This window comes from Oxyura jamaicensis, chromosome 4, assembly GCF_011077185.1.
Source record: "Oxyura jamaicensis isolate SHBP4307 breed ruddy duck chromosome 4, BPBGC_Ojam_1.0, whole genome shotgun sequence".
NCBI lineage: Eukaryota > Metazoa > Chordata > Aves > Anseriformes > Anatidae > Oxyura > Oxyura jamaicensis.
The window spans coordinates 83,079-109,944 of NC_048896.1; the positions used below are offsets into that span (position 1 = coordinate 83,079).

Genomic DNA, 26,866 nt, shown 5'->3' on the forward strand with positions numbered 1-26,866 from the left:
TGGAGCCTTCTCATCTTCAGGCTGAACATCCCCAGCTCTCTCGGCCTCTCTTCATAGGAGAGGTGCTCCAGCCCCTTGATCATCTTTGTCGTTCTCCTCCGGACCCGTTCTAACAGATCCACATCCTTCTTGTGCTGGGGGCTCCAGACCTGGATGCAGTACTCCAAGTACACACCTGCCATAATTTCTACTAGATGCAAAGGAAGGGAAAGGAACATAGCCATAACTCAGCATATCGCAGGGAAGCTGCCAAAGCTGTTAGAGAACATTGTTCACTGTCCTTTTTCTAGGTCACAGGATCAAACTTACAGCTGAAGAAGGTGTGGAGTTGCCCAGCAGGGAGCTTCCAAGCAATTTTCAGTTAGTCTTATCCACTGCAAAGGAACTTTTTGGAGGAACAGCTCCTTCACATACACCCGTTTGTTACAGCGGCGTCTTTTCTTCCCTTCAAAGAAGATAACAAAAACAAGGTGCTCAGAACTCATAAAAGTATACACTTCATCCCTTTGCATTTTTACTGGAGCTTTTATCCTTATACAAGCTGGCATTCCAAAGTCCAAGACCAGATATACTGACTAAATATGACAAGCTCATTAAAAGGGACTTGCCAATGCACTGACAGCTAAATTAGCTTCACAAGATATGACAACAGTGAGATGCAGAGTTTCCCAAGCTTGTTCTGTGCATCCCATACAGGAAAGCCACAGGGCTGTGTTTATACGGTATTGTCTCTAGTAAATGCATTATACTGTTTCTGGGATCTGAGATCATTCCAGATAGCTCTGCAGTAAGCAGAATTAACAGCTGGGGACTGCTAATGCTCAGGGATCTTGGTACGTAACAGACATGCTCAGAGTTGACTGAAAGCATCTAACATGGACCTCCAATTACCACAGCTAATGGTAAAATCTAGCCAGACCAGCAGAGAAGGTAGCAAAATTAACCAGCTGGAAATCTCCTTCAGGTATATACTACATTCACAGGTATAAAAGTCCTGTTAACAGAATTCCTATGACACACTTCAAATAATCAAAGCTCTTCTGTGCCACTCTCTGGGGTTAAACATACAGTTTACCAATTTAAACAGTTCTAAGGAGTTAGGCACAGAAAACAAAATATTAAATTTACTTTTGTGTAAGTTTAGAAGGCATGACAAATCCAGGGATGGGACTGAAGGAGGACAGAAAGACTACATAAATATATTGTAAAGCTAGGCTTATGTTAAATGAGGAAGGAACTGGGAACAAGGAACTCATAACAATTTTCACATAACATGTTTATTTGTTTTCTGCTACTGTTATTTCCTGAAAGTACTAGACTGATCTTACATGGGACAGATTAACTTTTTCTATCTTGAGGAAGCCACAGCAAGTTGCCAAAGAAATAGCAATTTCAAAATGTTGCTAAGAAATGCATAACATACATAAGCTGCAGGCTAAAAAGTGTAAGAAACACCATGATGAAAGCTCTAAGTTAACATGACAAAATGTACTAATCATGTTATCGCACTAAAAATCTAAAGTACCCACCACCCTCCCCATTCCTGCAATGGTAGGGGAGAGACTCCTACTCTTTTTTTTCCACACAGAAATTACACACTCACCACTGTTAACTCTGGCAATGCTAGTCAGCATCTCAGAAATCCAGTTGATCAGGAACTGAGGACGGAGTTCTGAAGAGTCAGAACATTCCTTTAACTTCATAAACATTTTGTCTATTAGGGTCTGTGTAAAACTTCGGGAAAGGAGGCCTGTCAGCAAGGGCTGCCAGAAGCAGTAAAATGTCTGAGGAATTCTGAATTGCCATACCTCTTTATTTGCTGCAATAATTAGGAAAAAGAGAAGCCAAAAATCACTGTTATATATTTTTTTTGTGAACCACTGGTGTGCTGCTTGTGATCACTGGTTTTGCTTTTTTCTGTGATCACCCTTGAATGTGGAGTTATTATTTTCTTAGGTTAGGAAATTAAGATAAGCAGCAAATCAACAATAAATACAATATTCCAATGAAAGCAAAAAATACAATGCCTACATCTAATCACATAGTAAACCACAGGAAAACCTCACTCTGCTTTACTAATTCCGTGCCAGTTTTAGTTTATTTTACACATAACGAAGAGCTATTCCGTATCTTTCTCTTGCAAAGGGAAAGCACATTGAGCAAAGCAACACAGAATCAAAAAGCTTCTAAAACTTCACAACTGTAATATATCCACAGAAATTTGAGGATCATTCTTGGAAAGTTGTTTAGCTATTTTTCCTAAATGCTCTCAGGTAGATAAACAGTTACTTTTCATTGTCTCTACCTAACTAATTCTCTTGCAGAAAATCCATGCACAAGTGGTCAGCAGCATGGAATTAAGATGCAACTAGTGACTAGGGCTCAAAAAGCCACCACTTACATTTGTTTGATATCTTCATTGTGGAAAAGAAACTAGAGAGAGTTCATTAACTCAGTAACAATTATGGATATGGGCAGAGATGCAAGATTTGAAAGACATTTTGGCCAAGTAGCATTCAGTGTGGAAGAGCTATACTTCCATGGTAAAAGATTTATACAAAAGCAATAACTAAGCATGTCCATAACAGGCTCTAGGGAGCAGTAGAATGTTTATGGACCCAGACAAATAAAATAAATTATGCAAAGAATTAGAGATTTTAATATAATGAGGAAAAAAAGAACAAAACTGGACATAACATTGGCTATGCACTTTTGATGTAAGCTATGTGGTACCCAAAACACTAACCTTCATACTTGATATTTAACATCTTCAGACAATCGACTGTTGGGATGAGAAAACCATCACTGAGAAGAACTTCAGCCACTGTCTCCCTAGAGCAATCACAGAACCTTATTAATGCCACTTAGTCCCAAACATATCAAAACACAACTTACACTAGTTCTGAAACATGTTTGTGAGCCAACTAGAGCTGTGTGGAGGTGATATGGCTTGTTGTAAGGCACTAAAACCTTACGCCAGTTTTGGGCTGCATACATCCCAATTAGACTTGGAATGAATTTGCAACTACACCAAGTGGAGTGGAACCAGAACCCTGAAGAAAACACTTCTGCGTGAGGTGCAGAGGGAAATATCTGCCACTGGTATTTTAAAAATAGCACAGGAATGTTTCTCATAAACCATTTATCATACTGAAATACCTATAATTTTAAGTATGATTCAAGTTGCCTGCCAGCAGATCAGCCAAGATCCAAGGACCGAGGACCAAAGAGCTAGATTAAATTTAAGTGGAAAAACCAACCCTGCTGGTTTGCCGGCAGGGCACTTCTTAACACCCTATTCACACAACACCCTATTCTGTTCAGCAGATTCGCTACAGTAGGGTCAACGTTATTCTTACCTATGGCAACTACAGCTCTTTTTTGAATGTTTCCTGCCAATACAGTTATTCTTTGGACTACAGTTAATCTGAACTGAATTCTCCAGCCAAAGACTGGGTGACAAGACACTGGAGAGCTACCCCACAGAGAGGGATCCGGGGGTTGTGGTGGACAGCAAGTTGAATATGAGCCAGCAGTGTGCCCCGGCAGCCAGGAGGGCCAACTGTATCCTGGGATGCATCAAGTACGGCATTGCTAGTCAGTCGAGGGAAGTGATCGTCCTGCTCTACTCTGCGCTGGTGCAGCCTCACCTCGAGTACTGTGTGCAGTTCTGGGCACCACAGTACAAAAAGGACATTCAACTGTTGGAGAGTGTTCAGAGGATGGCGATGAAGATGGTGAAGGGCCTAGAGGGGAAGACATATGAGGAGCGGCTGAGGTCACTGGGCTTGTTCAGCCTGGAGAAGAGGCTGAGGGGAGACCTCATCGCAGTCTACAACTTCCTCACGAGGGGGAGTGGAGAGGCAGGTGATCTATTCTCCGTTATCACCAGTGATAGGACCCATGGGAATGATGTTAAGCTGAGGGAGGGGAAGTTTAGACTAGACATCAGGAGGAGGTTCTTCACCGAGAGGGTGGTTGCATGCTGGAACAGGCTCCCCAGTGAAGTAGTCACTGCACCAAGCCTGTCTGAATTTAAGAAGCAATTGGGCTGTGCACTTAGTCACGTGGTCTAAACTTTTGGGCAGACCTGTGCAGTGCCAGGAGTTGGACTTGATCCTTATGGGTCCCTTCCAACTCAGGATATTCTATGATTCTGTGATTCTATGATTCTATAAAGGACCCATCTGCTACTAGGTTGGCTTAATACAAGAGGAAACTGAGGGCACCCACCCAGGTAAGCTGAACTGACGCTTGAAAGTAAAACACAACAAAATGGACAAAAGCAAAATTCCCACTGCCTCCATATACAGCCATGTGCTTGAGTTATTCAATTCATGATTCCATCTTCTATCCATGAGCTCTTCTATCCAAGCAAAGATATGGTGCTAAAATAAACACTTCTCAGAATAAAAACCACCATGGCCATTTTCAGGCACTGAACAAATTCTACAGAAACAACTGCTTAAGCCATGACCATCATTGGATTTGGAATGGTAGTACCCATGTAAAACATGGCATATTTTGGTATAGAATGGGTGAGAAAATTTGTCTTCTCCAAAAGGGATTATTTCCAAATCTAAACATGCAGGTATGACTCAGATCTGATGTATGTTTTTATAGGTACAAACAGAAACTGAAAAGCTCTGAGAGTAGAAGAAAACACACACACCACACCACTTTGTCAGTAGTAGATAATGTGCTGGGAGATCAGAAGCCAGGCAGCAGAATGTAATTTGTTTCTGAGAACAAAATCAAGAATTAATCCTTCTCTTTTCTAGAAACTGTTCCAGAATAATTATCGTTATTCCTACATGCAGTAAAGCTCATCATCGACTATTTAAGGCTATACCCATGCAGACAGTAGCTTCAGTTGAGAGCCATCTAAGTAGAAGAACACGACTAAGAAAGGTCCACTGTGTAAGTCCTCTGAAGCAGACAGCAGAGGATTCTTTGCAGTTAGCTCATGGCGCTTTAGTGTTAAAGGAATCTTTTGCCCTCTGAACAGTACAAATTACAGGATATGTTGATAGTGAAAACAAAAGGTTTTATCCACAAATGCATAGGTATTCTAAATTAGAAAACTACTTTCATAGGTCACTTGACATATTCAAGAGAACTCATAAACTCTGTTATCCCCGAGTCCATAATCCATGTCTCCAAACCTAATGAAGTCACAAAATTGTCAATACATTCCACATCAGCCTTCCGCCTTCCCCAGCTAGTCTATTTCCCATGAGTGAAAGATCAAAAGAAAAAAAAAAAATCTCTCTTAAATGAAAGCAAAAAGCTCTCAGGGTTTTTAATTCAAACATCTTCAGAAATACTAGACTGCTGGAAAAACTCTTATCTTCAGCTAAAAATGAAAGCACCATCAGTCAGTTCTCCAGAAAACTCTGTCTTCACAGACGCCACTGAGGAACCACAAACCCAGCTGTATTCGTGACACATGACAGACTCTGTGTGACAGAACGAATAAGACAGCTGCAGCGTTTCAGTGCAGAGTTGAAGCAAAGCAGATGCAATTACCACAACAGTATTCATAAATAACTTCTAAAAACCACTGTGCTCATTTATATAAAAATATACACAGAAACACATGCTGAGAGCTTGTGGAGTTTCTTTTTTATTAAGTAAGAAGTGACTTGATTATAAGCACTTGCCCACTCATTGTTGCTTTGGTAGCATAAAACTATTCATCTCAAACAAAAACATCATGTGGCAAAAAATGAAGAAGTGACTGGTAGCAAAGGGCTCTACAGAAGCAGAGCTTTAATTCAGCTTCAGAAGGGCCAAGTGAATCTGTGACCATTCCTGTAAGAACATTTAATGGAGAATTTCCTCTCGAGTAAGATGAATCTGCACTTAAGAAAAACCCCATGACATAATATTGTATTTATGTTGCAATATGAAACCAGTGTGATAGGGTCTCATTTTCAATATAGTTAACATGCTATGATTAATAAGCAGAAGGCACATGTATGAATCCTTTCTGGGAACTACTTTTAATCATTCCAGGCTCTTACAGAAAATGGGTAGGTGGTTAAAACAATGGATATAGGAACAGCCTTCCATTAACTATAAATATAACAGCTTGTGTTCTTTAAAAGTTGCAGCTGGATGCTAGAATAAAATAGCATGAGGTGAAGTAGGTGCTCAGGGATGAAGGAGGGGAGTGAGTGACAAATCCTGGAGTTTGATCTACCATTCTAAGGCTTCCATTCAGCCTCTGTCTTGCCCTCCATAGGAGGAATGTACTTGTGATATGTCTGATTGTATGTCATGTTCAACAAGCTCAACTTGTTCTTACTGGGATTTAGCACTTCTTGGTAATGACATCTTTGTATAAGCTAGTGTAGCATATAAATGGTTTGTTCAGATGCAATGTGGCCTTTGAACATATTACTCTGAAATATGTAGCACAGTGCAACTCTTCCAACAGGTGAGGTCTTCATTAGAAAATGCAGATTATTCAAAAAATCAGTTTCTCTCTCAAGCGAAAGAGTACCATTCAAGCAATTTTCTAATGTGAACCAGCATACGGCTTGGCACTGGCTTCTTTATTAAAGCACATGCATGTTGCAAAACAAACAGTCATATCATATAAAGATTCTCCCATAAGCATCCAGACAGGAGAACGTTGCAAGCTGTGTTTTTGAGAGAATAACCCGGCTGCATGAAAGAAATTCCAAAACTTCCTGAATAAGTCATCATAGTTCCAACAGCAGGCTGCCAAGATGGCAAGAGACAAGCAGTTAGCAGGATCCACCCTCCACTCTCCCATGCAAGCTCAGTTTTGACACACTGCCCATTTACATGTATTTTTAAAAGCCTAATTGAGGTAGCAATCTCACTGCATTACAAGATGTAGTCTTTACTATATAACAGGTGCACACTCTCATTGTGGGGAAAAAAATAATAAATTCATGCAAATAATTTTCAGCTTGTAAAATTAAAATGGGAGAAGTAGGCATAAAAAAAGCTTACATAAGGTGAAGCATGGAAGCACCAGGCCTACTTGAAGCGAAAACAGAGATTGAGAATGGACAAAGTAAGTCTTTGGTATAAGAACAGTCAGTGGAAAATAGCTATGCCTCAACAACTTAATTCTAAGATTTTCACAAGCAGATGACAAACTTTCTAACTGCTTTATTTTTGGACGCATCTTCTCCTAAGCACAACAATTTACTGCTGCCCTGTAATCCATGCTATCACATTCACCTGAAGACAAGAAGGATGTAAAAGCAATTTAATCCTACTGTCACTTTAACTTCTAAAGAAATTAATGCAAAGTAGTGAAATTCACAACACATTGTATAGTAATTAAATGTTTCGTTTATAATTTACAGCTATCCCAAATATTTCCACAAGTAGGTCTTTTTTAAGGATGAAAAATCTAACCCTTCCATCTTACCCACCAACATGGAAAGACACAGGCCTACCCATCGCAATAGCAACACTGAGGTATCTTAACTACTCAGCATGAGCAACAGCTTTCCAGAAGAATAGATTTATGTGCGTGCACTTTTGGAGCATATAAACAGAAGCTGCTCATCAGCACATGACAATGCACATATTCCTTCCAAGCTAGAGGTGCAGCTGGGGTTGGGATGATTATTTTTCAAGTCTTCTCTACATCTGCCAGACCAGAATATTTTGTACAGTCATGCAAAAAAGGCTGCTATATATATATATTCTAGTTACATCACCCTGAATAGAAGTCCACAGAAGTAGATTCAAACAGCTTAAAGCCGCACTTGAATTCAAGACTGTTAAATTGTTTCAGAGGTGCCACGCTAATCACAGGAAAACAAACTCTTGCACAAGCAGGCTAACATGGGATCCTCCTGCCATACTGCTCTCAGAGTATTTGCTATTTGCTCGAGAGCACCCTTCAGAGGTGAGGGGAAAGTACAACCAACCTTATCAGCAGAGAAGCTACTTACCCAAGTTGTGATAACTGTTGATGCTGTACACAAGCACCACCTCCAGTCAGACTGCTACCAGTATCTAAAGAGTTAGAAAACGCTCTAGAGATACTCAGTCTACTGCAAATAAGAAAATTGGCTATTGATATAAGCTTGGTGGTGGTGGTGGTGTTTTTTATTAAAGTTAGTATTTCCAAAGAGAAATACTCCGAGTCTTTCCAAAGAGAATTTCCTCTTTTTACTACACATTTGGGGTGAACGGTATTTCCCTATTAGGATCTTATGTCATAATACTCACATATGCCATTATCCTTTCACTGAACAAACTCAAAAGCAGCTTCCCCTCATCCTGCCCTCCCGATAGTGCCCAGCCACTAGTGAAGTTTTAATCAATAGCCCTGCCTCAGTATCACACCCCATTCACTAGCTGTCCATTCTAACAGTTTAAGAACAGATGAGACGGTGAATTCAGCCTAAAGAGTTCTGAGAATCACTTGTGAAATTCACAGCAAGATGTAGCGTGAGGTACTTGACATAGGAACTTGAACTTACTTAAAGGGAAAAACGTTAGCACGGTTTGGCTGTGCAGGTAGTAAAGAACAAGCATTGGAGAGCCCTGGAAACTGGCTGGGTATTGCAAGTGCTTGTAGCCTCATATATCACATCGGTTCCAAGGGTTTCAAAAATGAAGCTACCACAACTCCTCTCTTCATCTCCTAGCACATGGTATTTCACAGCTAAATTAGGGCTACTGGGAAGCACAGGTGCCTCAAAGACCACAAATGGAGTCAAAAGCATCTAGATTCTGAGTATTCTGGGGGAAGATTTAATTTGATAGCTGAAACACATTCTTGATTCTTTTGGAAATCCACACAATCAGGGCTGAATACAGCTTGTGCAGCTGCATGGGACAAATAGCAAGAGCTGCTGCAAGAAGTGGTTCATACAAAGTTAATGACCAGAACTGCTAGGATGTGATTCAATGCACTTTCACAGGATACCAAAAGCATGTTTTTGAGAAAAAAGGGCACAGCAAGTGAATCAAAAGCATGGCATTTTCCAAATTAACTACTTGCCTTGATCACATACTTATAGGACAGTACTGTCATGACAATTAAGTCTTGCAGACAAACTAATAGGAGAGCATGCCAGCAAGGCAACAGTGGAAAGACCCCAACTACATGACTACCTTAAGATCTTTACAACTTCAGTTTCACTATATGAAAAGGGTCTAAGATCTTTTAACTCTTACCAAGACATTACACCCCTTGCTTGAACATACCCCACCAAACCCATTTCACGCAAGATTGAAGTCTCTTGGTCTCACTCAGACCTTTCACAATTCTTGTTTTGTACTGTGGCAATTTGTTTCCTCTCTATCATGTAACTGATGCCAGGCTCAAATATCTTTTTATATATAAAAGCAGCTCCACTGGGCCAGACTTTAGTCCATCAGTGTCCTGAGAGTGGCCAACAGAAAGGATGCTTAGAGAAAGGGTATCAGAATCAGAAATAGGTGCAAGTGCTTGCTTCCACCAATACCTTCCAACCTTCTAGCAACAATTTAAGTGTTATAGAACTCCCATGTTTAATAAGTTATGCTTCTCGATATAGAAACTTCATGCTTCTTGCTCATTTGTCCATGCTCAGCCACTGATGGCCAAGGTGCAAGTGTCTTTCTCAGTGTTTTGTTTTGGCATAAGATCTGATAACCTCTTAAGCTAACTGGCAGCTTGCATGACACATATATATATTTATATTCAGAACATCCCAAGATACGGTTTAAGTTTATAATTTGATTGTCCCTCCCCTCTAGAGTTACACTGATTATGTTTGTCAGAGTGGGTCAGGGTCTTTGTGAAAATTTTTACAGCAATAATAAAGTGTCAGCACGCTGGGCCCAATAGGCCCTGTAGTAGCAGAAGGACATAAAATATAGAAGAGGCCAACTATCACCCTACAATTTTGAAAAATTCTAAAGGTTACTGTGAAATCAAAGTCTATCCAAAGTCCTTGGGAGAGCTTTTGAAGACACTGAAGATGTTCACATGCCTGAGGGTCAGCACAGTAAAAACAGAGACAGCACCCCACACTTGCAAGACCATCTGGCATGAGAAACATTATTCATTAACAGAGATTAACAACTCAGTGCTCAAAGATGTTGAGGAAATCAACCAATTGCCTTTTCCAGGATCAGCTAAACAACACACAGTGAAAAGGTAGTGCAACAAGTGTACAGGCTCAGCTCTGCACTGTGCCTTTCACCTCAGTTCCTTATCAGAGATGTACCTGTTCTCTTGCATCAAGTCTTTGATCTGAGCCAAAATCCAGTCCACCTCTGAAGAAGAATTAGACCACAATTCTCGAGACTTCGCAATGGACTGGACTGTCTGCATAACCTGAATGAAGAAAAAACCAAGTGTTAACAGAAAATATACTCCAATGGTCAACAGAAAGATACTGCTATGAAAACCAGATGCCCATGTGACATGTACTTCATAAAGAGCACTTGAAAAAGACTCACAAAGTTCCCTTTCCTAGGGGTATATTAAAAATTAATATAAGTCATGTCATACTCAGAAAAAAAACTGCATTAGAAAGGTGGTAGCACCAAGGAGTCTAAAATTAAGCAACATACTACATCCTTGAATATAATGCAGTAGCAGTATAAAAGGAAGGCTATCTGTCTGAATCTAATAAATGAATATAGATTAGAGAATAAAGCAGCGGCCTAGAAATCAAGATTACTTGGTTCAAACTGAGTTTGTCTTAGGGTATTGTGGTTTCATTAACAGCTGTTAATGGGATAGAGAGACTGGCATATATAAACCCCTAGACTGCAGATAGAATGACTTCATTAAGCCTTAGTCATTAAATGGTCCTATGATTGCCAGGGGATGAAAACAAACTTAATTTTTATTACAATTGTGTTTTTCCTATAAATGTCCTAACCTACCCAGAACTGTGGAAAGAATGAAGAAAGAAAAGCTAGTATGGGAAGAATGCAGGAACTTTTATCATTTGCAGTTTTAAGAATAAAGCAAAGCCCAGCCTTTCTCCTTCTACACAATCTTTCTTCCTACTCCCCTACTTTGCATTACCCTCAAAACAAAGTAATCCTGGGAAAATGACCAAAAAATACAAATCCAAAATAAAAAACACCCTTGAATTTATGGAAATAGTAATTAGTTTTTCTGCTCAGGAACAGTAATTAAATTCTCACTTTTTCCTCTAAGATGACAGGAGAGGCCCAATACATGCCTAGTCATTTTGCTGTTAACTATGCTATATTATTATACTTTATTAAATGTCTTTGCAATAAGGAAGCATGAATGAAAAGACAAACCCTCCACACCAAAGAGCTACACAGATTGAAAAGAATTCCCTCATAGCTCCCCATATTTTTCCAGAAGGCAAGGAAAAGAATCGTACATCTAACAGGTGTTTGGCTATGAACAGTTGCTTTAAAGCACACTCAAACTGCAAACAAATATAACACTCTCCATTCTGACTTGACAGTGTGTAGATGGAATATTCGAAAAGCTTTAAAGACAAAACAACTGGTGGGGGAGGGGTGGCTGAATAATGCAACCACTAGGATCCCATCAGAATCCTACACTCAAGTAATCAAAAAGTAGGTGAGAAATCAATTGAAAGCTAAAGTTATTTCTTCAGTGATTTCAGGCCTTGTATTTATCCTTTAGAGGAATTAACACTTTTTTCTTGCTGATGTTTGTATTCTGTCAACAACGTACCTACCAACATTGTAAATTCTTCTAAATGCAATTTAAAGTGATGAACATTGGACATAACTTGGACATAATCCAGAAGTTGGACTCAATGATCTTAATGGGGGTCCCTTCCAACTCAAGGATATTCTATGATTCTATGAAATAGCACCTGTAAAACAGAATTCTGTCTGAGCAAAGGGAAAAGCGGGTCAGACTATACTTACCCGAAATTGCTCATCTTTGTAGGATATCAGCACATCTCTGACTTTTTCTAGAAGTAAGTATAAATATATAGTTTAAACAGGAAATGGATCAACTATACAATGTTTTCTTGTGTATAGGAAAGCTGCTTAGTTCTGCAGCTCTGCAGCTGTGAGCTGCAGTTCTGTCTTAGTTAGTCAGACAATACTCTGAAGACTCCTGCAACTTCCAGACTTTTCTGGCAATGTAAATCTTATCAAGTGATGTTGAACTAGGGGTTCAATATTTTATCACTAGTAGTGGACAAAGACAAGTTGGATAAATGCAGACAGCTCAAAAAAAAAATAATAATAAAAAAATCCATAGATAGGCCACTATAAGGTCTTCCCTGAGATTTCTCTTCTCCCGGCTGAACAACCCCAACTCTCTCAGCCTGAGAGAGGCTACTCTAAAATCTCACTTGAAACAGACTAGAAGGCTTCTTCCAGTACATCAATCAAATCTATTGAGTAAAGCTCAATAGAGCTATTGAGTAAAGCTCAGTAGATTTGAGCTTTAAAGATTGTTGGGTTCATAGACTTCTGGTGATGAAAAAGCAACCACTGGAACAGTTTACCAAACTTCTGCCATTGTTTTTGCACTTTATGTCTTACCAGCTTATGTTCTGGTTGAGTCACCTTTTTTTTTTTTTAAAAAAAAAAAAAAAAAAAAAAAAACAACAACAAAAAAAACATACTGCTGGCAGCTGGTGATTTCCTGTCTACATGCTAAGTACATAGAAACTAGCTGAACTGCCTTTATTCTGCTCCTGCTCAAGTTATGAACTGACAATGTTTTGAGGGCTGTAAAAGGAACATAGTCTACTTTTTCAGTAGCCATCTCAATCCCAAAATTATGGCCATCACAACACTAGAATTAACTTTCACAATGCTTGGTCTTAAACCATCCCTGTGTCACTGCTGTTATTGATTACGATACTGAATATTCAATACAAGTAAAAGATTTTATGCGACTAATTCAGTGAACTTAGGTCAGAAAAGTCAGTTACCCCAGAATCCATCAAGATCCAAAAACCAATCCCAAAATGTGAGCTGTATACCTTTATCCATTGTCAGGGATTGAAGATGACACTGTTTTGCTAGGATGGGACAGATCTAATTCTTTTTATCTGCTATTGTTCCAGGGACACCTACCATGGAATTCCTTGTGCTTCTGACAGGCCTCATGCTGTGGGGTTTGAACCTCCCATGTGTCATTGTCCAATTCTGCGTTTGCTTCCATTGCTTCATGCTCCTCCTCTTCCTCCTCCTCCTCACTTTCTTCACACAAATTATTGCCCAACTGACGGCTCCAATATGTCTTTCGTAGCCAGTCCAGCACAACATCACAACCTAACAGAGAACATAAAACACTCTCTTCTCAGTGAGGTTTACTTTCCTATTTAACAAAAAACACAGGTGGCATATTGCTAACTTGCATTGTGAAAAGAAACACCATTAACAAGCCCTGAAATCACATACAATTCTATTAATGAAAAGGTGAGTTAGTTAAGAAAAACAAAACAAAACAAGAACCCACACAATCCAGTATTGCAGCCCTGGTAACACCTATCCACTGCCTTTTTGGAAACAAAAAAGATTGGACACTCCTTACTCAAGCCACACCATATTTAAGCGGAAACTAAGTCCCATCAGTGGCATTCTGATGAGAAAACAAGTCAATTCTTTTATAGCCCTATTATCAACACAATGTCTAAAGCAAAAATAATATTTTTTTTTTGTGCAGACTACAGTAGGAATACCTTAGATAGAATGGAAAGAAAAACCCTTTTATCCCATCACTATTTTGCTACCAAGTTCAATTTAGGACCCTGCCGAAGGTTATTTCTCTGGCTCCTCAGTGTTTAACCCCAAATTCCCAGGAATTCCTTCATAGACTATGAGCTGGTCATTTATTCAGGGTTGCGTTACCTACTGCTGGTCATTTATTCAGGGTTGCGTTACCTACTGCATCTCCCCCTAAACTGATTTTTTTAAGTCTCGGGTACATCTAAACCATCAGGAAAAGCATTCACCTCCTTCCCTGATGTGAACTTTACGTGCTGTAAAGAAACAATATGGCTGAACTACTGTTTCCAGTATTTTTTTCAGGGGAAGGAGAAAGTCTCTGAACACCTGCCCCATCAAATGGAAGGTCATTCCTTCCCACAAAGTTAGAGAACCTCCAGTCCTTTTTGAAAGCCTAACATTGGCTACATCCAGTTGCACTTTTCCCTTCCCAAAAACTGGGATTCTGCCCCACCTCTCCCAGTAACAGAAGGCAGGGGAGAGTGAAGAGCAACATCCCCTCCACAGCCTTGGTTTCCCCTCCTCTTCTGCATGCTCCTCAATTGGCACGCTTCAGCTACACACACAAGGCTGTGGCACACCCTCACAGGTGTTTCACACCACAACTCTCCCGAGGATGAGCCCACAGCCTGCTCAGCAGGGCCCCAGCAGAGAGGGCTGCTCCCCTCAGGGCTCTGTACCCATTGTGATGCATCCTGAGGGGACACCGCTGTCCGAGTGCACTGCAAGCAAGGCCTTCCCACACCATCCGACAGTGGCACTCACCCTTGCGGCACAGAGCCAGGCGGGGTAGCTTCCCGTGTGTCAGTTCATGGCGGAGATCCACGACCCAGATAGGGATATCCACCTGCAAAAGCAGCTACAGGCATCACCACACAACTCCCACAGCATTGGGCCCAACCGTACACAGCTCTGCAAGGCTGCAGACAACCTCTTCCTAAATGGGAACAACTTCTCCAGCTTCCCCCTTTCAAGGGTGGGCTGAGAACCCTCCTCTCTGACCCCGGTCCTCCTTGGGCCTAGCATCCATACAAACTCCGGATTTTGCAGTTTAAGTTTTTCAACTTCTCTTGCAACGACAACTGTCTTTTCAGTCAGAGGCACTATGTGTATCTTAATGATGTATCAACCAGCTAAACTGTATTTAAACTGATGAAACATTCTGGATGACAGTTTGTAACGAAGATATCATAATATACAAAATACTCAAATCATACTGTACGTTGTATTTGTATTTTTCCCATGGATAACTGACTTTAATTATTAAAGGTCTCTATTTGCAGGTTTGATCAGTGTTAAAAAGTGAGTAGCAGCACCTTTCTTAAAAAACAAACAAAAATTATCCATTCCCATATAGAGTCATTGGACAAGGCTGCATATCTAGGAGTCTCAAATACTATCTGCTCATCCCTGTCAAAATTTGTTGTTCAAACCCAGAAACGATGCTCAGTGCAGCTGGTAATAAAAGGACTCAAGTTACTACTACACCTTGAATCTTCCATCCTGCAAACAGAAACTCACCTTAAACAACTGAGAAGGACAAGATGAAAATGTCTGCAAATATGACTAAGTGCTTTTAATGCATCATCTTGGTTCTCAAATAACTGAATTTATAAACTATAGACTTAGCTCTTTTTCCATCTCTCAGTAATAAAAACAGGTGGCATATATGTCAAGTGGGACTATTTGCATCTAAAGATTAAATCACACAGGATTCAAAATGTTTCAGTGAACATCATCAGCCTTTGTTACTCCTAATGTGACTTTAAAGAACATCAAGCATCTTCAAAGCTTTGCAGTTGGAGAGTACAGGCATCTGTATCCATTATTTTGCTTATGAAAGAATGAGCCTGACAACTCCTCCCAATGTTATTAATAGCCAACGTACATGCTCTCTGTATATACATAAGCTATTGGTTAACTTTTATTAAATATTTACCTCTATGGCTAATTGTCTCAGCGGAATGCTGACCATTTTCTGCTTCCTTTCTGTGATCAAGTTGACAAATCTGCATGCAGGTTACAGAAAAGATAAATAACTTTATCAAAAGCTGCAAAGAAACTTGGAACCCCAAAGACAAATCCCCCATGAACCGTACAACACTGGAGTCCCAGAGACCTTAAGTGAAACGAGACAGCTGAATAATGCTCTCTGTCCAGATCTCTCTTTTCCTTGCAGGACAGAGGCCTTCAGAGTCCTACCTTACAAGGGCCAGACCATAGGACAGGATGAGCTCGTGTGACCTCAGTCTGCCAGATGAATCCAGAACCTTGCAACGAATCAGTTCGGCAGTACAATCCACTGCAAGAGGCATTTTGGGGCCATACCTAGAAATTAAAGAAATGATGAGTAGCCTCGCAAGAATACACTCCCCCTACGAAAAGGGTAGCCTTCACAATACTTTGTGCTTTGTGGTAGGAAGAAGCCTATGAAGAGGTATGCAGAAAGACAGTAAGGATTCTTCCAGAAGACTTTTATTTGGAACAGCGATTACATGGCTGCTCCCTGGCAGGTTGAATGAGTACCTACTGACATGCCAAACATCAGCACTCATGTCACTCATACAGCACGAGTCGCTATAACTGGACCGGATTCCTTTATGGTGCAGCAGAGGCAACACAGAGTAAGACGATGTGGGGGCCCCGGACACGCTCAGAGCGGTGCGCTGTCCTGAGCAGAACGAGACCGGGAAGCTGCGAGCACGCAGGGCTCCTCCTGCCTTCCCCGGCGCCTGTGGCACCGCCCTATTACCGGCGCCATCCATGTGTCCGAAGGCGACTGCCCAGAGAAGGGGCCCCGAAAGGACGCGGCGCCCGCGGTTGCGCACGCCGCCGCGGCAGGCCCTGCGGCCCCGACAGGCCGTGCCGGAGCAGCCCGGGGCGCGCAGCCGGCACGGCCGCTTCAGGAACCGCAGGGGGCGGCCCGAGAGGCAGCGACGGCCCCGCAGGGCCGCTCCCCGCTCCCGCTCCCCGCCGGCGCGCGGCCCGTACCGGCTCTTCCAGGCCGAGACCCGATCCAGCGCCTCCTGCTGCAGCCGGCCGTCCCCACAGTACAGCCCCACCATCACTTGGTCCCACTCCGCCCTGCCCCTCCACGCCACCACTGTCCGCAGCGGCTTCAGCCGCCTGTGGGGCCCTGACAGCCACGGCCGCCCGCCCGCCATGCCGCCGCGCGCCCCGCGCCCCCCACCCGGCTTCCGCTGCCCCCGCCTGGGGCGGGGCGCGCCGCTTCCGGCTGCCCAGGAGCTCGGGCGGGCGCTGGGTCGTGTTTTTTTATTTTATTTTATTTTATTTTATTTTATTTTATTTTATTTTATTTTTTTTTTATTTTATTTTTTTTTTATTTTAATCGCCTCTTCTGTCGCCGATCTATCCTCTCTAGTCACCAGTGACGCCGATGTATTCTTAGTCGCCAGTGATAGGACCCGCGGGAATGGTGTCAAGCTGAGGCAGAGGAGGTTTAAGCTAGACATCAGGAAGAGGCTCTTCACCGAGAGGGTGGTGGCACACTGGAACAGGCTCCCCAGGGAAACAGTTACTGCACCAAGCCTGTTGGAGTTTAAGAAGCGTTTGGACTGTGCACTTGGTCACATGGTCTGAATTTTTGGGTAGATCCGTGTGGTGCCAGGAGTTGGACTCGATGATCCTTGTGGGTCCCTTCCAACTCGGGATATTCTATGATTCTGTGATTCTATGATTCTCGTCAGTCAGTTTGTATGATCCCAGGAATGCGCTTATGTTAGAGGCCATGGGAAGACAGAACTGCAAGGTGGGATGGGAAAAATGTGCTGGAGCTGGAAACCCACGGGAGCTGCTCACAGTGATGTTGCCAGCAGCAAAGCTAAGCCTTAGGTTCTGGTTACTTAGGAAGACACGCTGCAAAATACAGAGTATTACACACAAGATGTGGGGGTTTTCAGCCCTACCAGGAGCTTGGTGTGTGATCTGAGTCAAATCACATTAGATGTCATTTAAATTTAACATTTTTAAAATTAATAATCATAATAAAAAATGAACTTTTTTGTTTGTTTTTGTTTGATTTTTTTTTTCTGTTACTAAGGAGAATAAAGACCCTAAGCAAAAGCAGTGGATAAAAATGAAGTTGAACCACAGCAGAAATCGACCAAAATCCAATCCTTCTACTACTGTAGTAAATAGGCTTTGTAAATGAGATCACAGGAAAAGTATTTCTGTTAATATTTTCTTTCAGATAGTACCGTCCTGAGAGCACCACCTTGCCTTCTTCATGCAGCTGTAACTTGCAAAAATTGGCACTTTGGAAAATCATTTTGCATGCCTGGGGAATAGGGACCTGTATTCAAACAAGCAGATAGGGAACTCTTAAGATAGTGCTCCTTAGACACAGTAATACACGAAGGCATGTGGTGATACAGTAAAATTCTAATTGCAGTACAGCTGCTTTCCTGCATTGGTCCATAATGAATTGTATAGTGTGTGTTATAAATACAAGTTTTAGATGTGTTCTGGGTTTTGATCAAAGGTCATGGTTTATGTAATGTAACCTAGATTAATGTATCCACCTGTTTTTTTCCAGTCAGACTTACTTCCCTTTCTTAAGCTTTCTTAAGCATCAGGAGATCAAAATCATCATTGTACGGATGGATTACAAACACATGGATTTTCCAAAATAAGGGGACAACCACTCACCTCCCCTTTCTTTAGTAAAAGCTTTGATTTTATGGCTGCACCTATATGAAATTCTGTAGTGTATCATTTTCTTTGAAAAACAGTTTGTAGGTAATTTTTCATTGTCTGCTGCATTGTCTCTCTTCTCTAAACGTATTTGAGATATTAAGTTGGGGAATTGCTGAATCTGTAATTTTTACCAGCATAGAAATTGAAAAATACCAAGAAAATTCTTGCATTATTGTATATTTATGTTACCCATTGACATAAAACCAAGTTATGTAGAATATTGAAAGAACTATTTTCTGCCTATATACAGGTAAAAAAATGTTTGTGAAGGATGACAATACAGCATTCAATCTGAATGTAAATGTTTACCTTTTGTGATCTGATGAAAGGGTAGACTTAGATTTTGTTGCTGGATGTAACAGGAGGTACACCTGGAGGAGGCCTTATGATCCTGAGCAAATTGATGTTGTAGTTAGTGCCTCAGCTTCTTGCATATTATCTTATTCAAGAAGAACATACAGGAATGTACAAAAGGACACTTTTACCTAGCCTGACACTCAGAAAAGGTAAGTGTAATGTGTTATCCTGACTTTAGCCTATTCACCCATTTCCTATATAACCTGTAGAATACAAGCAAGTAATGCCAAAACTTGTTGAAGCTGCTTAACCATACAGGTCAGACTTTTGGATATCTTATTTCTTTACAAGAGAATATCCCACAAATGAGAAGAACAGTCTGTCTTTCTTTGCAGGAATCAGCTCCCTAGCTTGAAGGCTGAGGAGGTGTGAAGTCTGTCTGGTTTTTGTCAATCAGAAGGAGAAGCCAAAACATCAGATGACTTGTTTGTCCTTCATATGCATGGAAGTGATTTCCAGGATTACTTGCTCCATTGTTCTTTATTGTACGGAGTCCCTATCTAGGAAAATACTGAATAACAGTGACCCTCTTGAGTTTAAATATATGTTAGTAAGTTGAAAGAGAAAGAGGACAGACAATTTCCATCAACAGTTTTGCTTAATGAATGTCTAAGGCCAAAGAAACTGGGTGGATATGCTTGTTCCAAATACTCCAGATGACTTTTCTTCCAGATGAGATGTCTTTCAGACCCTTGTTTTCAACAGTACTGAGGATTGTTCTGAGTAGCTGCAGGCCCTTCTGTAGATTGGTTCTGTCTTTCCCCAAGACTGTCTCAATTTTAGGGTAGCTTAAGCTTTTTATTCAATATTCAGAAGCAAGATTTTGTTTGCAGAACTGTTAATTATCCTCAACAGGTTTTTATGAGCATTCTCTGCTTATACTGGAAAGCTAAAATTCCTTTTATATTCTAGCACAAGTGCAGTTAATGGAGCCTATGCTACTTTGGACTAACAGGAGTATACCTGATTGCATAGTTCAGAACATGTGCTTCTCAATGTGAGTCAATAGAAAAAAAAATCTAGAAATTCTGCCCATTACAAAATATTTGTTAAATACAGAAGATTATGGGACAGAAATGCTACCGAAATTCTGGGACTGGAAAATAAGAAGGTTGCTCAGACTTCATTAGTATATGGATTTAGTCATCAGCATTTGAAGCAGTTCAGTGTCCAGGAAAGCTGAATGAGTTCTGTTAAAATGCCATCTTTGAATAATACATCAGTTCAGGCTCATGCCCACACCCCCAAAAGTCTGCTGTGTTCTTTGGTAGGTCAAAATGAAACAAAAGTTTCATTACTCAGAAGAACTGTGAGGCTGAGGGAACAGATTTGACATTTGTTGCCAAACTCCTGCTGTGTCTCATGCAGTGGAAGTGAATTCTCAGAAGGTATGAGGCAGGGACAAAAATTGGAGCAGGGCCCTGTTCTCTGGAAATGGAGTAGCACTTTTCATCTACTTTAAAAATGTTCTGAAATCACAAGCTGTTTACTGCAATCAAGGAGTCTTATTCAGAGTACAGGAACATCGTCTCATTTTGCTTTCCAAATTCTTTCAGGGTTTCAGAAGTCAACTGCAATGCAAAGTCTGTAAAAGCCAAATACTGCAATGCTGTGGAACAGATAGGATGCATCAAACTTGATCAGACTACCTGTTCCTGCTTCCATATTCTCAGAGACATATCAGAGATTAAATTTAAAGGAGTATTTTTCATTCTTACTCTCTCTGGAGAGCAAGAAAGATGTGAAGAATTTGATGTCTGTAATAGAGGGAAATGGAAGCAAGGGCTGAACTAGCACAGATTTCACATGCTTCATGTGCTTTCAGAGTCTGGATTAAAGGGAAATTATGCTTGTGCTATTGCTTTGTTTGTGATGTCTGGCCATGAGGTTGCTCAGTGCAAAGCTGGGAAGTGGTAGGCAAAGATGGCTTGTCCTGAATGACCCACCCAAGGTTGGCAGCAATTTGCTATACCAGTTTCTGCAGCCTTGATGTGGTATCAGCTGAGAGAACAGGACAGGATTGTCTGTGGTGTCCCTATAGTACTTTGGCAATCTGGATGGTTAGGGCAAATGTGGTTACTTGTACCTACAGGTAAAGTGCAGGTGAGGAACAAAGAACCAGACTTCTGTTTAGCTAAAAAGACCTAGACAGAAAACCTCTTTGAAAAGAGATTTCAGTATATCAGGGTAATGTAGGTAGTAGATTAAAATAAAGAAAATCCAGGAGGTAAACCGTGATAATACTTTCTCTAAAAAGACCTGAAACTGCTTTTCTCTTGTATGACTGAAAAAGAAGCCTCCAGAGCCTTTCTGAAAAATCTTGCTCTGGCTGGGAAGAGGGAAATTCCTTTTCCTGATTTCTTTCCAGAGGGACTGAAATAAGCAGATGTGATACCTAGAAACAGTCTTAGAATATCAACAGAGAGGAAATTTAATGTGCAGTGCAACATGTTTTTTTTTTTTTTTTTTTTTTTTTTTTGACAACCATGTGCCAGACTTCTTCCCAGAGTAATCAATGACCAAAAAATGCACTTAAAATGAGAGGGTGCAAAAGATTAAGCTTTGGGATAATACCCAGAAATGAAGTAAAAGCCCTTTAAACCAATTAAAAAGGAGGGAGCATGTCAAGAAGATGTGAGTTGATTCTTTTTTGTTGGTGGTGGTTTTTTGCTTCTGTTGTTTATGTTATTTTTAATTTTGAATAAGACACAGCTAAGAAAGAATGATGCTCTATCTGCCTTTCTATGGCTTGACATTTTAATCTCTAATTGGTTGTAAGATATTTGAGCTCCACGTATTCACAAAACACCCTGGCCCTTTGAGGTTAGGAGAGCAGTGGGCGGCAGGCAGAACAGTCAGGAGTGCATCCATCCTGGCAGCTATTGCCTTCTTTTTTGTGTGTTATTCCCTAGAGCATGGAGAGTGACTGCTGGTAGGGCAGAGAACGAGAGAGAGGAGCCTCTACACCTCTTCTGTGCTATTGGCTGGTTTTGTTTTCTGGCATCTGAGATTTGACCTTTGGACACTAGCTACCACCAAACATCATGTTTTCACTGAATTTGTCTCTGTTCTTCCCAGTCTCCTCTTCTTTCCTCTGTTTGCAGAGTTGCAAAGGTAAGAATATGAAATGCTTCTTCTTGGTTCATTTCTCATGTGGGGATTAATATGCTAAGTGAGAGGTATCTGAAATTCTAAACAGCTAAAGACAAGTTTAGCAGGGATCTCAAATAACACTGTGTTCTTTACACAGCTACGCAACAGAGGCCAATGTAGCTCAGATTTTCTGAATGAGTAATTACTCTAACCTTCTTAGAATCATTATGTGGATACCTGTGCAGCAAGTACAAAGCAATGCCTTGTAGTCCTTTCGCTTAATCCTGCATTCAGTGAAGTCAGCAGAAGTTCTACACTGACTTCAGGGGATGCTGGGTTAAGCCTCACATGTGTGATCCTTGTCAAGGGGTGTATTACAGGAAATAAGCAACTGAATGTGCTTTCTGATGCCAGAGACCTTCTCTTCAGATATGTGAGACAGCCCTGAAGGAGGAGACAGCATGTTGTTCTACATTTTTATAATTTTTACCTAGTCTAGGAGTCCTGCATAAAGGCGTCAGGTAAGGAGCAGCTTCCTGCAGAGGGAGAGGTGATATATCTCTGGACTGTGTGCTCTCTCTCCCCCTGGGGAGAGGATGAGAGGGGGAGCAGTACAAGCCAAATGTTTGTTATTTTCTTTCTTGCATTTCCTGAAAAGTGCTTAGACAAAACAACCATGGAGCAGAGTGTAGGAACAGGCACTGAATATGATGGGGAATGGCAGAGGTTTTCCTCCTCATAGGAGATACAGGTTTCCTGTACAAAATATGCACCACTGGAATGAGGTATCCTGGAAAATCTTCCTGCCCCAGAACTTTACTACTTTACTTTTATGTTCTCTTTTTCACTGAAGATAAACAAAAGCTTGAGGCAACTTGTGCCTACCTCACAGACAGATGACTCCAAGGAAAAAAACATCCTGCATATTTGGGGAGTCATATATGAGACATAGAACAGCACCCTTCACACTTTTCCAGGGACTAAGCTGTGCAGCCTCATGGAGCCCCATGCCCCAAGCATCTATGACTATGATCCCACCACTGAAGTGTTCTTTTTTTGATATGAGGTCTTCAGCCTCATGTTGAATTTCTGTAAGACCAAACATTTCCACTGCCCCATAGATACCTGTAGGTCAGTCTTAGAAGAGCTGGCTTTGGGGGAAATAAAGGAGGCACAACTAGCATCCTGCTGCTGGCTGAAGCTGAATAACAGAGAAGTGCAGTTAGAGGAGCTGGACATTTGGGGTGAGAATGAACAGACTGGTAACCAGTGCCTTATAGTCCAGACAGAAAGAAGAGAGAGCTGGAGAAGCAGGTGGCAGCCAAAGATTTGGTCTGTCTTTGAAAAAAACTTTTTCTCTTTCAGTGCTAAAGTAATTTTATATGTGGAAATGCACACAGCCTGTGCCCTTTGGGATTACTAGAATAGGTCCATGAAAAATACTAATGAGTTTGGGGCTTTGATAACCATGTTTGAAGTACCAGATTAAAACAAACCAACAAAACTCTCTCTTCTCACTAACAGACACCTCATTTTTCTCACCTCTTGTCCCTGTTCTCTGTAAAAAAAATGCATGCCCTGTGCCTCTTTCAAACTTCATGTATGCCGAGGTTTGTCCTGCTCCTCTGGTGTACATCCATCTTTTAACAGATGCTTCACATGAGAGATTTTCTGCAATTGAGAAGAGCAGCTTTCACCACTGCCCCCAGGAGAGGGTGCTGTCAAAACATGTACTGCAGACCCATTTCTGCACAGGAAACACAATGCGAACATTGGAATGGGTCATTTCACTACTCTGTAACACAACTCCACTTAGGTTCTAATGTACTTTCCCGTCACATCACTTAGTGTCTACTCCTATTTGTCATAAAACCAGGAGTTTACAGCAGCAATGTTAAGTCAAAGTCAATGTAACAGCTACATAGAGATCACTGTAGTTTCCCTGGATCTACCCCTCCTGAGAATTTAGCACTGGTTTAACTGAGGAAGAATATGTACTTTAAGACTAGCTCAAAAAAAACTGCATGTTGTTGGTGGCAAGCAGAGTTGCTTGATCAATATTTGTTCTTCAGTTAAAGAGCAGCATACAGAAAATTGTCATTTATTAAGAGTTGCCAAGTTTTAGTTAGATTTCAGTGCCTTTTTCATCTTAGTAATGTAGGTATTATGGTGTCCTTGAGGAAAGTGTCTCATTTTCTGAGAGCTGAAGTGCTATGTATATAAGAAAAACAATGACTTAAAATATGATTAACTTAGAGAATAGTACAATGAATTATGTAGTTAATTTCAGAGAATAATCATCCAGCTGATTTACAAATTGACAAAGACAGAAATCATCATCTTGGCGACAAGCTGGAGTTGTCTCTTTTGAGGTTTGTCCAATCAGTGGAAGGTAATTTGAAAAAACAGCTTTCTATATATTAGTAATCTATAAATCATAAAACATTTCACTTTGATAATATCTATTTGTCTCATTTTGATTAGGTAAAGCCACTTGATTGCAGTAAAGGCAAAACAAGAGGAAATGCTCACATGTTGTTAACATAAAAATACAATAATATATTAATAAAGATGTGATATTCCAAATAAGAAAAGTATAATGAGGCATTTTTAGCTCATCCAAACCCTCCCATATTTATTGATCAGAAAAATAATAAATAATATATATATATATATTGGGGGGGGGAGGGGAGAATATCAGTAGAAACAGCATGTTCCTTCAAAACAACCTGGTGTTGGATTTCACAATAGAAAATTCCCTTTCACATGCTGACCAGTGTTGCTAACTTGTGCTGAGCATGAAATAGATACAGCTCCTTCTGCTTTCATGTCCCCAGTGCTCCTCAGCATGGAAAGATGAGGAGTTGCTTGTTACTGAGAAACTCATCAACACCAGCTACAGGCAATGCAAAGGTGACGGGAAAAAGTGGCTAGCTGTTGGCAATACAGATTTGCTAAAGCAGATGACTCTTCCCCCCTCTAGACTATGTTCCTCTCTCTCGTGGAACTTCTTAGTTGCACTGTGAGCAGTTGTGTTTGACTGGTAAGGTGCCTGCTGTTGTCATCCAACATAACGGCAGTCTGTGAGACAGTTCCCTGAATGGCTTCTGCTTAGTTCAACAAAGGAAAAGTACTGAGGCTTAGCCACCTTTATGGTCTATCCTTTGGCCATGCTGGGATGCTGTTCAGCTTTTAATATCTGATCAGGTTTGTAATCTCTTGTGGTGCTTGGATGGGAGTGGGACATCACATCTCAGGCCACAGGTGATCTAGAAGTAGATGAGAGCAATGGGAGGAGAATAAACCTGAACTACAAAGAACTTTGAATGTCCACAAGGTCTGTTTTTCCCTTACCTTACCTTCAGACTATCACACAGATGTACATACTAGGTGTGCAGTGTGATCATTCTGAGTGCAATGGGTGTGTCTGGATGGCAATGGGCTGTAGTGGACTCCCTGACATTATTTTTAGGTGGGTGATTTCCTTAACCAGCCATGCCATGCATTTTGTATTTAGAAGTCACTATCTTCCTAGGTTGCCACATTCATCCCCAGTGCTTGCTTTCTTATCCTATTTCAACACTCTTTCCTCTTTCACTTAAATATATATATATATAAATAAATATATATAACCTAAATTGTCTTCAAGTGGGCTAAGGACCAAGGTGTTTCTGATGCCATGCACAATAAATAAATTTGTAGTCATGAAGTCTGCTAGACTCCCCCCATCCTTTGGCACTTTCATGTGATCTTGATTTCCAAACTGGTTTTATAACAGTTTGTGTTTTGTGGCTGCTTCATGTGCCAGCCAAGCACTTCAAGCTTAGGGTTATCCACTCATCAGGAGCAACAGAGAAAAGAAGAATAAAGCCTTCTGCTCTGTGGTGGTTTTACTCGGGGGGGCGGCTGAGCTCCACCACAACCGCTCTCTCACTCTCCCTCCTGAGAGAGGAACAGGGAGAAAATACGATGAAAAGGGCTCAAGGGTTGAGATAAGGAGGAGGAGATCACACAGTAATTATCATGACGGGCAAAACAGACTCAGAGTAGGGAGATAGTAAGATTTATTGCTTATTATGAACAAGCTAGAGAAGTGAGAAACAAAGGAATGAAACCAAAAGCACCTTCTCCCCCATCCGCCCTCTTCCACCTCCTCCCCCCTGAGCGGTGCAGGGGAATGGGGGAATGGGGGTTATGGTCAGTCTATAGTCCTCTCTGCTGCTCCTTCTTGACCACTCTCGTCCCCTTTGCTGTGGGGTCCCTCCCATGGGATGCTGTCCTTGCTGAACTGATCCAGCGTGGGCTTCCCACAGGCAGCAGCTCTTCAAGAACTGCTCCAGATATGGGTCCATACAACGGGGTCCATCCCTCAGGAGCAAACTGCTCCAACCTGGATCCCCCACGGGCAGCAGCTCCTGCCAGGTCACCTGCTCCTGCATGGTCTCCTCTCCACGGGCTACAGGTACAGCTTGGAATCTGCTCCTGCAGGGCTCTTCCACAGGCCGCAGTCTCCGTCAGTGCAGGTCCACCTGCTCCACCGTGGTCTCCTCCATGGGCTGCAGCGTGGAACCCTGCTCCACCGTGGCACTCCATGGGCTGCAGGGGGACATCCTGCTTCACCATGGTCCTCACCACAGGCCGCAGGGGACTTCTGCTCCAGTGCCTGGAGCACCTCTCCCCCCCCTTCTTCTCTGACCTTGGTGCCTGCAAGGCTGTTCCTCACTCCTCTCACTCTCCCAGCTGCTGTGTGGTGCAGCATTTTTTTCCCTGTCTTAAATCTGCTCTCACAGAGGCGCAAAACAACATCACTTATTGGCTCAGCTCTGGTCAGCAGTGGGGCCCTTACCAAACATGGGGCAGCTTCTAGATCCTTCTCACAGCAGCCACCCCTATGGCTCCCTGCTACCAAAAGCTTGCCACATAAACCCACTACATGCACCAAGGCAAAATGAGCCATCCTGCTTACCAGTTTTCTTGCTCAAATCAGACTTTG

General features: G+C 41.5%; 1 protein-coding gene and 1 long non-coding RNA gene across 4 annotated transcripts; one reads left to right on the plus strand and one right to left on the minus strand.

The window, feature by feature from the left end:
• Positions 1–161: 161 nt before the first annotated feature.
• LAS1L (LAS1 like ribosome biogenesis factor) lies at positions 162–16,899 on the minus strand. 3 transcript variants are annotated; one of them, XM_035325822.1, is made up of 11 exons: positions 16,699–16,898; positions 15,910–16,035; positions 15,647–15,716; positions 14,473–14,554; positions 13,054–13,251; positions 11,884–11,930; positions 10,218–10,327; positions 7,947–8,048; positions 2,747–2,832; positions 1,604–1,819; positions 162–445 (listed from the first exon to the last, which is right to left on the minus strand). In XM_035325822.1, exons 1-11 carry the CDS (start codon positions 16,869–16,871, stop codon positions 306–308), a joined length of 1,350 nt encoding a protein of 449 aa, XP_035181713.1. In that variant the 5' UTR covers positions 16,872–16,898; the 3' UTR covers positions 162–305. The 3 variants fall into 3 exon arrangements, with proteins under 3 accessions (XP_035181713.1, XP_035181714.1, XP_035181715.1); XM_035325823.1 differs by lacking the exon at positions 7,947–8,048 and having other exon boundaries at positions 169–445; positions 16,699–16,893; XM_035325824.1 differs by lacking the exons at positions 162–445; positions 1,604–1,819; positions 2,747–2,832 and adding an exon at positions 7,106–7,221 and having other exon boundaries at positions 16,699–16,899.
• A 410-nt stretch (positions 16,900–17,309) lies between these two features.
• On the plus strand, positions 17,310–22,398 carry LOC118166700. The gene is made up of 2 exons (XR_004750673.1): positions 17,310–17,857; positions 18,267–22,398. It is a non-coding gene; the product is annotated as an uncharacterized LOC118166700 (long non-coding RNA).
• Positions 22,399–26,866: the final 4,468 nt, after the last annotated feature.

What these genes read in the sequence shown, in the direction of transcription:
- LAS1L (XM_035325822.1), bottom strand. Translation starts at nt 16,871, where the DNA reads ATGGCGGGCGGGCGGCCGTGGCTGTCAGGGCCCCACAGGCGGCTGAAG. An exon ending in TATGGTCTGGCCCTTGTAAG is followed by an intron (nt 15,717 to 15,909) that starts GTAGGACTCTGA and finishes ACCTGCATGCAG; the next exon opens with ATTTGTCAACTTGATCACAG. An exon ending in CATTGCCAGAGTTAACAGTG is followed by an intron (nt 446 to 1,603) that starts GTGAGTGTGTAA and finishes TCTTCTTTGAAG; the next exon opens with GGAAGAAAAGACGCCGCTGT.